Source organism: Pituophis catenifer, unplaced genomic scaffold, assembly GCF_029215685.1.
Source record: "Pituophis catenifer annectens isolate HBS135680 unplaced genomic scaffold, rPitCat1.0.hap2 SCAF_2, whole genome shotgun sequence".
Taxonomy (NCBI): Eukaryota; Metazoa; Chordata; class Lepidosauria; order Squamata; family Colubridae; genus Pituophis; species Pituophis catenifer.
In genome coordinates this window covers 42719678-42730113 of record NW_027256882.1, presented here as the reverse complement: position 1 = coordinate 42730113, position 10436 = coordinate 42719678, and the positions used below count along the sequence as shown (strand labels likewise).

At 42.2% G+C, this 10436-nt stretch overlaps 1 protein-coding gene across 1 annotated transcript; it reads right to left on the bottom strand.

Annotated features, from left to right (window-relative positions):
• Positions 1 to 342: 342 nt before the first annotated feature.
• LOC139309434 (zinc finger protein 436-like) lies at positions 343 to 10331 on the bottom strand. Its single transcript, XM_070933502.1, has 2 exons — positions 10285 to 10331; positions 343 to 2789 (listed from the first exon to the last, which is right to left on the bottom strand). The coding sequence occupies exon 2, from the start codon at positions 2773 to 2775 to the stop codon at positions 1138 to 1140; it is 1638 nt and encodes a 545-aa protein (XP_070789603.1). The 5' UTR covers positions 2776 to 2789; positions 10285 to 10331; the 3' UTR covers positions 343 to 1137.
• Positions 10332 to 10436: the final 105 nt, after the last annotated feature.

Genomic DNA, 10436 nt, shown 5'->3' with positions numbered 1-10436 from the left:
GCCCACCGCCCCAGATGTCGTCATCGGCGATCTGGGTATGTGAATCCCGTTGCGAACCGGTAGTAAAGGTAAGTAGAACCCACCCGATATAGACCTAGAATGAGCAAGAGGCCCCTGGACTCTGTTGCCTTTCTTAAAACTTGTAAACCTTAAGGCTGCACTAGTGATAGTCCACTAGCTCAGATGACAACAGGAAAATCTGGAGAACAGGAAAACAAAACAGAAATGGGATCATCATATTCCTGTATTTATTTCTTCAAAATATTTATGTTCTGCCTAGATCTTAGACATTTTTTACAGGACATCTGGTTTGTGCATCAAATAATAGCCTTTAGGTATGTCTTCTCTGTTTCTATATTTTATTCATTTCTCTTAAAAGTTCATCCATTACCCCCCAAAAAAGAAGTGATGAAACAAGGCAAAGGCTTCCTGTAAGGGGGAAAAAAAAATCTCCATCCTTACTACAGAGTCAGAACTGAAGAAGCTTCTTAGATGAGAAGTGAAGCGTCTTCAAGGAAAAAAAAGTCCAGTTTGCCTTTTGAAAAAAGCACCTTTGGGATAAACATGACCTGGATGGTTGAGAATCTCCGTAGACATCCTTATCACAAACAAAAATGATTTCAGATGAATTTCCAAGCTCCCACACATCACCTACAACTAAATATCTTGCTACAGGCTGGACTATTCCCTTTCCCCCTGTGAAGATTTGCACCAAGAGATATACAGATGTCCTTTGAGCCCAGTACTACGGCACACAGCTCCTGTTTTATTCAGCAGTTAGAGAAATTTGTGTGAGCGGGTCCATCCAGAAGTGTGCTGATTGCCCACCTCTCACTCTTTGCTGGGACTGCCTCCTACAAGCGTTTGGATACTGGCACCATCTGTAGCGGACTGTAAGGAACAACAACAATGACATATCTTCTGGAGATGTGGATGTTGTATATGGGCGTGACAGGACAGTTCCTGGAATATGAGTAACAAGGCAGGAAAAGGTCTTGGCACAAAGACTGTCCACAACAAAACCAAGTTGTTGGTTTTTTTTTTGTTTCCTACCATAAAAATCTACTTTGCATCATCAAACTCTAAGATCAGAAGCACCCCAGTGCATGGAGATTTAAGAAGACAAGAGGTGGGATCTTAGTGAGGTTCTCTCCAGAGAACAGGGAATTCCACATTAGAATTAAGTCCCTCCGAAGCAATCTGCTCCGAATAGATCAATTGAGTTGGGACAGGCTCTGGGGTAGTGTCTGTTTCCTCATCTCCCCAGAAATAGGTGATTAAGTTGTCAGAATCCAGAATGGTGGCAGGCATAGTGTTTGCTTTAACTGGGTTAAAGGGGACCCCGGGATGTGCTTTGTGATGGTGCCTGGCCAGGTGACTCCGCTGAACGTAGCCCTTCTCACAGTGGGAACACATGTAGGGCCTCTCTGCCTGGTGGAGCATCTGGTGCCGGGTCAGCGTTGACTTGACGGCAAAGCTCTTCCCGCAGATTTCACAGTGGTAGGGCTTGTCCACCATGTGAATTCTCTCGTGCCGGTAAAGCTTGGACATAGAACAGAAACCTTCCCCACAGACCATGCACTTATAAGGCCTCTCCACCCCATGTGTTCGCAAGTGCCTATTCAGGCTCCCACTGTGAGTAAAGGCCTCGCCACAAACGGGGCACACAAAGGACTTCTCCTCCGCCAGAAGAGGCATCGGGTAAGTGAAAGGAACTGGGACCGGGTATGAGAAAGTGTCCTCCCACAAGTCATTTTTCAAAAGGCCTTCCTCTCTGTGGTTCCTCTGGTGCCGGGTGACACTCGTGCTACGAGTGAAGCTTTGCCCACAGTCTGGACATTTGTAGGGTTTCTCTCCCGTATGGGTCATCTGATGGGTAAGAAGATTCAGATTCAAGCTGAAACTCCGTCCGCAATAGAGACACGAGTACGGCTTCTCCCCTGTGTGGGTCCGCCAGTGTCGGGTCAGAGTTGACTTCCGGTTGAAAACTCGGCCGCATTCGGTACAGGGGTATAGTCTTCCTTCGGAGTAGAACTGCTGCTGTAAAGATGCTTCAAAGACATCTCCAAGACTGTCAATGGACGCATCCCAAATTTCTTTTGGATAGTCACCTTGATAAAGCGCTGGCTTAAATGGGCTTTCCCAAACCGGATAGTCCTCCGGTCCCTGGGAAAGGCTTCGTTCCTCAGGATCATCAAATATGGTAAAATGGAGCTCTACCTGCTGATCAGAGCTGTCCGGCTGGAGGATTGGCCTTTTAGCCTCAGCTTCTGTCCTGTCCTCAGCTGGGAGAGATTCCTTCACACCAGACGGCTGACCAGCTTTCTCACTCCACTGAACAGGCCTATTCCACTGCCGTTCTGGGTAGCTCACCATCGGTGGTGACTCATCCTGTCCTATCTCACTTGCACAGAGTTTACCTTCAGAAATGCCCCCTTCAGATTCCTCCAGGATTGTAAAATGAAGCTCGACCTGTTGCTCAGAACCAGGTTTAGGGTACATTTCCACTCTTCTCTCCTGGGCCCTCTTGTCAGGTTCTGGGTGTAGCTTCTGTATTTCCGGTGAGGACCGGGATTGATCAGAATAAAGTAATTCATCATCTGGATCAGGCTGACAGGAACTCTTGGGCCGTAGCTCTGCGTCAATCTCACAGGGCCAGAGTTTCCCCTGAGAAATGCCCCCTTCTGATTCTTCCAATATGGTGAAATGCAGTTCAACTTGAGGTTCAAAGCCCTCCTCCTTCTCTTGCAAAGTCTTCCCTTTGGTGTCCTTCATTGTTCCATCACCTGCTGAGAAAAATAAAAAAAGAAGAGGCCAGATACGTCAGCCCTTTGAGGTAGCCCAGATCAGGAAACCAAAGTTAGGAATGCTAACACAGTTAAGTCCTTGACTTATCTTTTTTCCCACTTTCAACATTCTCTCTCTCTCTTTTTTAAATGTTATTGGTTTATAGTATAACTTACTATATATATATATATATATATATATATATATATATATATATATATATATACCAAATATATTTTACTGATAAAGAAATAAAGGGAGACTGGTATAGATCTATTTCAAGCTTCTTAAATAGTAGGAAAAATAGGGAAGGGAAAAGTGTGGAAAAGAGGGGAGAAAAAAGAAAGAAGAGGCACTGACTTCCGACTGCCTTTAGTGTAGTAGAATAGGGTAGTAACATCAAACCATAACGTTTTACTTTTACATAATAGTTTAAACTAGCCATCTCTACACAACAAATCTATCGAATTGGTAAATCCCAAAATCAAAGTTTCATTTTTTTTCTACCTCAAGCATAAAGTCCAGAAGTGGTTTTCAGGTAGAAACAAAAATATTTGTGTTTTTTTCCCTTGATCAAAACAGTCAAATTAGCCATCTCTGCTAACTCCAACAACACCAGCAAGGTAGTCCTTGACTTATGACCATCTTTGGGACCAAAATTTCTGATGATAAGCAAGGTGGTTCTCAAGGGAGTTAATGCCTAAATTTAGGACATATTTGCTACGGTTGTTAAGTAAATCATTGCAGTTGGTAAGTAAATCATGTGGTTGTTAAGGGAATCTGCCTTCCCCCACTGGCTGTCATATATGGGGGGGGGGGTCATTTATAGGATTATTTATAGCTAAAGCCAGATATCAGAGAATAGCCTGGAACCACTGCATTTATTCCAAATGCCTATTGTCACCTAAGCAATGAGAGGCCTTTTCTTTTATTCTTGAGCAAAGTAAATCTGTTCATGCGCCATTCCTTTTCCACCCTTCCACTCCAAGGTCCCATTTTCATTAGCATCCATTGTCTTTTCTCTCTCTCTCTCCCTCCCTCTCTCTCTCTCTATATATATATACACACACACACACACACACTGATGTCTGTCTGTCTGTCTGTCTGTGTCTGTCTGTCTGTGTCTGTCTGTCTGTCTGTCTGTCTGTCTGTCTGTCTATCTATCTATCTATCTATCTATCTATCTATCTATCTATCTATCTATCTATCTATCTATCTGTCTGTCTATCTATCCCTTCTGGATTTCAAGGTCTTGAGCTATTCACACACACTTTTTTTTTTTTTAAAAAAAGTTGTTGTTCCTAATTTTATTGAACACAGGGCATACATTTTCTAAGTGTTTCTTGGAAAATGTCCTTTGGTTCCTCCACTGTATATACTGTTACATATCTACATTTGAACAGCTGTTGTTCTGACACACAGGAAATGAATAATACTGCGAGTTCAATTCTCACCAAGCTCAAGGTTGACTCAACCTTCCATCCTTTCTCTAAGGTAGGTAAAATGAGGACCCGGTTTGTGGGGGCAATAAGATGACTTTGTATAAAATATACAAAGAAGGGCGGCATATAAATTAAAATTTAAAAAAAAAATGAAGCTGTATTATCGTGTTTTCTATAAGCTGTATACTGGATCTTGAAGTGACCACTCGAATTCAAAAATAGTAAAAGATTTAAAAAAAAAAAAAGAAATATAAGGCTACATCTTTATTTATATATCCCACTTTTATTTTTTTTATAAATAGCTCAAGGAAGCACACATACACAATACTCCTTCCTTCTCCTATTTTCCCCACAATGACAACTCTGAGAGAGTGATTAGCTGAGGGGTTGGCAACCTTAAACACTCAAAAGAGCCATTTGGACCTGTTTCTCACAGAAAAGAAAACACCGGGAGCCACAAAACCGTTTTGACATCTAAAATGAAGATAACACTACATATATAGTTTTTTACCTTTATGCTATGTATATAAAAACTATAATGTGTTGCATTTATGAAATCAATGAACTGCTACAGAGAAAACAAATTTTTATTTCCGCATGCAACAAAAACATTTTGAACTCCGAAAAAAAAAAGATGGGCCAAAAAGCTCAATAAATCACGTGCTGGCGGGTGTCACGCATTGGCAGTTGTGATGCATATTTTGAGTGACAGGGAGCCGTAGCAGAGGGATGAAAGAGCTACATGCGGCTCCAGAGCAACAGGTTACAGACCCGTGGACTAGCTCAAAGTCTCCCAGCCAGCTTCCATGCCCGAGGCAAAACTAGAACTCAGAGTCTCCCGTTTACAAGCCAGATGCCTTGATCACTAGACCAAATGAACATATCAGATATTAAACTATTAAAAACAGATAACTACACTTGATCTTAGTCAAAACTATATAATTTATGTAGCTGCCCATTTCACTCAAGAACTCTTGAGTCAAGGATGAGATTAAAACACAATCACTAAAATACCCCCCTCAGCACCCACAGATAAATCACCTCACTCACCATTAATAGTAGCAGAACTCATCTACCTGCTTGAGCAAAATGCCTGAGGAAACTGCAGGTTTCATTTTGTTCATATATTACCTTGGAAGAGCAACATGCCTGTGGATGAGCATGGCCAAAGCAACCCTACCTTCTCTCCTCCCTTTCCTTATTTTTTATTTTAGATTTTTCAAATCCCGCCTGTATTATTTTTTTATAAACAAGTCAAGGCAGCGAACATACCTAATATTCCTGCCTCCTCCTATTTTCTCCAGAACAACAACCCTGGAGTGGGCCTAGAATTCACAGTCTCCTGGTTTTTAGCCTGGTGCCTGAACCACTAGGCCAAACTGACTCTCTTATGCCATCTTCTACTAGCAAATTCCACAGCTCTCTGTTCTGAGTCTTCCATCATGTAAATTCACTGAATGATTTCAGCTTCTAATATTTACGAGAGAGAAAAAGACTCCCTTTCTAACATATAGACATTATTTCCAGGGGTGAAATGCTCCCGGTTCGGACCGGATCGCCTGATCCAGTAGCGATGGAGGCGGGTGGTTCAGAGAACCGGTAGCAAAAATCCCTGTGTCCACACCCCCATGCCCAGCTGAGCCGCACAATCATCAGAAGCTTTTTTTTTACTTTTAAAAGCATTTTTTCTGCAACCTCTTCGGCCAAAAAATGCTTTTAAAAGAAAAAAAAAAAAGCCTCTGATGATCGTGCGGCTAGATATTCCTTTCTACAAGAGCTTGACCGATGTTTTGCAAAATTCAACCTACTGTGGCAACAGCTTTTAAGCGAGGTTCAACTAAAGCATCCAGAATCAATGCCCAACACCCAGGATTTCAATTAGAAAAAGGGTGAGCGGACCTCACTGTTAGAGCATGTCTATCAAAATTCCCAGACTGCCTTTAAAAGGAACAGAACTTCAACTTCCATTAACTTTACTCCGCAATATTTGGCGAATGTTTCATTATACAAGATTGATCATTGTGGACAACCACAAACTGGTAAATACACAACTTTTATTTCGCCTCTGCTGCTGACGGACAGTTGCCAGATAGGTCAGGCACCATTAAACAAGATAGAGAATAATGATCTTATATTAGGTCATTACAGGTAGTCCTCGACTTACGACAATAATTGAATCCAAAAGTTCTGTGGCTAAGCAAGACGAGTGTTAAGTGAGTTTTGCTCCATTTTACATCCTTTATTGCCACATTTGTTAAGTGAATCACTGTAGTTATTAAGTGAATCATGTGGTCATTAAATGAATCTGGCTTCCCCCATTGACTTTGCTTGTCGGAAGCTGGTTGGGAAAAGTTACAAATAGTGATCATTTTGGGACAATGCAACTGTCATAAATACATGGCAGTTTCCAAGCTCCTGAATTTTGTTCCTGTGGCCATGGGGATGCTGCAATGGTTATAAGTGTGAAAACTGGTTATAAGTCATTTTTCTCAGTGCCATTATAACTTCAAACCGTCACTAAACAAATGGTTGTAAGTCGAGGATTACCTGTATTGCTACCTTGCTATCAGACTTAATTAACAAAAACCAAGTATATTCTTGATAAGCAATATAGTGAATCAAGGCCCATGTTTTAATTCAAATTACAGAATTTGCAAATCCATCTTTCTTCAGTCAAACGCTGGGCTTTAATTTTTCCAACCCATTCATTCTAGAGTGCTTTCATGAACCATGACAGGATGTAAAAGCAATACCACAATATTTGGAGTTACATTTTTCTTATGCCGACTTATAATATGTAAAATGGCATAGATTCTGCAACCCAACAAGACAGACACAGACTTCAGAGGATAATTAGAACTGCAGAAAAAACAATTGCTACCAACCTGCCTTCCACTGAGGACCTGTATACTGCATGAGTCAAAAAGAGGGCTGTGAAAATATCTACAGACCCCTCGCATCCTGGACATAAACTGTTTCAACTCCTACCCTCAAAATGACACTATAGAGCTCTGCACACCAGAACAAGTAGACAAAAGAACAGTTATTTCCCAAATGTCATCAAATAAATAATAAATAATAATAATAATAATAATAATAATAATAATAATAATAAATAATAAACAAATAATTCCCTCAACACTGTCAAACTATTCACTAAGTCTGCATTACTATTACTATTAGTCTTCTCATCGTTCCTATCACCCATCTCCTCCCACTTATGACTGCATGGCTGTAACTTTGTTGCTTGTATCCTTACGATTTATATTGATATTGTTTCCTAGTATGATTTGATTGCTTATTTGTACTCTATGACTATCATTAAGTGTTGTACCTTATGATTCTTGACGAATGTACCAGTATCTTGTCTTTTTATGTACACTGAGAACATATGCACCAAAGACAAATTCCTTGTGTGTCCAATCATACTTGGCCAATAAAAAATTCTATTCTATTCTATTCTATTCTATTCTATTCTATTCTATTCTATTCTATTCTATTCTATTCTATTCTATTCTATTCTATTCTATTCTATTCTATTCTAATCCTATCCTATCCTATCCTATCCTATGTAATACAAAATGCTTCTCTGCGCCCCAGCCTAAAATTTTAACTCCCAAATTTATAATCTTAATCCTATAGTATCATTGGCCAGGCAACCCCATTTTCTTTTATTAGCAATACATCTGATTCCACAACTGTGATCCATCTCATGCCAGTCTCAAACTCAACTACCCACCCACCCATTCAAAACCTGAATGCCTCATCCTGCATTAAAAACATGTTAATTAAGCAACAATGTCTCAAACAGCATTAACACCAGCATGCTAATGACCTATTTTACATAACCGCACATGACTTTATAAATCTTCCAAGCATTGAGGGGGATGGGTGGGGTTAAATTAAACCAGAAGGATCCAGACAATTCCTCCCCCTCCCCAGGTCAACATTTAAAATAAGAGCCTTCCAGGTGTGTTAGGTCACAATTTCCAGTTTGCTCAGACTTATGACATTGGCTGGGGATATCTGGAGGTGACCTAATTGGAAAATTGAGCACTAAACTTGGGAAAGCATTAACTTTTAATGTTTTTTTTTCCCCATTATCCAGGGATGGTTTTTTTTCTTCTTGCAAAGAAACAAACAGAATCAGGTACCTGCAAAAAAGATTTTGCATATCTCAGAGAACTCAGCTCTTACTTTTAAGACCATGCATACACATACACAGTTGGATTTTAAAAAAAACATAATAACCTCAGCCATCTAGCAAGATGCAACATCTAAGTAGCTGTTTTAAGTTTCACTTGTCTTGTGAAATACGTCTTGTTTGCATTATACTCCTTTATGTGACAAAAGTAACTCCAGTCCTCCTCCCAAACCTACTTTAGCACCATAACTACCTCCTTCCTATGCACAATACAGAGAAATTCAGGCATCCCCTAAAAATGAGCTTATATGTCTTCAGCAAGAAACAGACAGAACTTCATACTGCTAAAGTATCAAATAAACCTCTTTTCCCAGTTTGGACAATGTTGCTTTCCCAACCATCGAAGTTAAAGCTAACCCAACTGTTCCATGTTTTCCAGTTGCAGCTTCAAGCTCATTAATTGATCTAATTAAATGCACCGTGCAAAACAGCACCATCCTCTTCTGCAGCTGCTGTTCGCTGCTATCTATTTTTTCTTCCCCAGGGATTTGGGTGGTGGAAAACATAGAGGTTATTTATCCCTTCCCAGCGTGATGTTCCTAGAGATTTGAGGCTGCAGCTAGACCCATTTCTGAGAGATTCAAAGGGCCAAGACTCTGGGGTGCCAAGCTGGGGGGAAGGGGTGGGAAGGAGGAGGGGGGGCACACCTGATACAGATGGGCAAAGCTTTAAAAATCCTGTGTATAAATCAGCTCTCCTTTCTTTCCCCCCACTCTTACACAATAGGGTCTCCTGGTTAGGCGGAGGGGGGTTGGACTAGATGAGTTTTAATGTCCCTTCCAACTCCGTTAATCTGACTTAGTTCTCTTGTGACTATGTAGGGATTCTAAGCTGATCCCCTTTTCACTCCACCCCCTTTTCACTCCATGCCCAGGTTCTGCCATCCCTTCAATTTAATCATCACCCACTGTACCTTTCACACTTCTTTCCCCTCCAAATTCATTTCTAATAATTTTCACTAGGCTGAGCCTCTAACCCCGGTGGAGGAACATCGAATTGCCTGGAAGCAAACCAGATTGGGTTCATCATCATAACTTTGGTCTTTTCCTCTCTTAATGACTCCTAGTAATGAGCAGAAGAGAAAGGTACTCCCAGGAATTCTCTTATGACCAGGTAGGGATTCTAGGCTATTCCCCTTTTCACTCCACCCCCACATCCTGTCATCTTTTCTCCTAGAAATTACACAGTACACAGTAGGGTCTCCTGCTTGGGGGGGGGGGGGGTTGGACTAGATGACCTATAAAGTCCCTTCCAACTCTGTTAATCTGTTATTTCGGAGCATATCCTGAGCTATGATCCCGGGGCTTGGGAACAGCAGAAACCCTCCTTCCCTGCTGACAACATCGCTTTTGTCAGTAGTGGAAATCTGGGGGACAATTCTAGGCTTGTTCTTCCCAAGAGGCCTCACTATTACTTTTTTTTTTTAAAAAAAAGAAAAAAAAAACACCCCAGGCTCTTTTCCACCCCCCCCAACCAGAAATTTGGAAGAGGCGCTTCTGGCTCTTTGGAAAACCCCATAAACGGGGGGAAAGGAAGGGCGGGGAGCGCGGGAAGGAGGAAAACCCACTTCCTTGCCCGTCCAGAGCAACCGAAGCAGCTGCAGGAGAAATTCCCACGCGAGACGGCGCAGGGCAGAACGCGCGTTGGGAGAATCGCCCCGCTGCGCCCCCCCCCTCCCCCATTCTTCCTCCCTTGGGCCATGCTGGACTAGATGCCCAACCCCCTCCCCTTCTCCCTGGATCCCCCCGAGGGCATCTAGCTCGGCCAGGACGGAGGGGCGGCTGAATGGCCGCAGAGCCTGGGCGGAGCCCCCGCGTTGATCGTTTTTTGTGGCCGGAGGGCAGTTCCCACCTCGGTCGAGCAAAGAGAGACAGACAAGACAGAGAGAATAGCAAAAAGCGGCGGCTGGAAGACCGAGATCGCTCCGCTGGTGGCCAGCGCCTCGCGACGCCCGGTCGTGGATCGGTCGGAAAAGCGAAGCACAGCTGCTCCTGCGGCTCTCC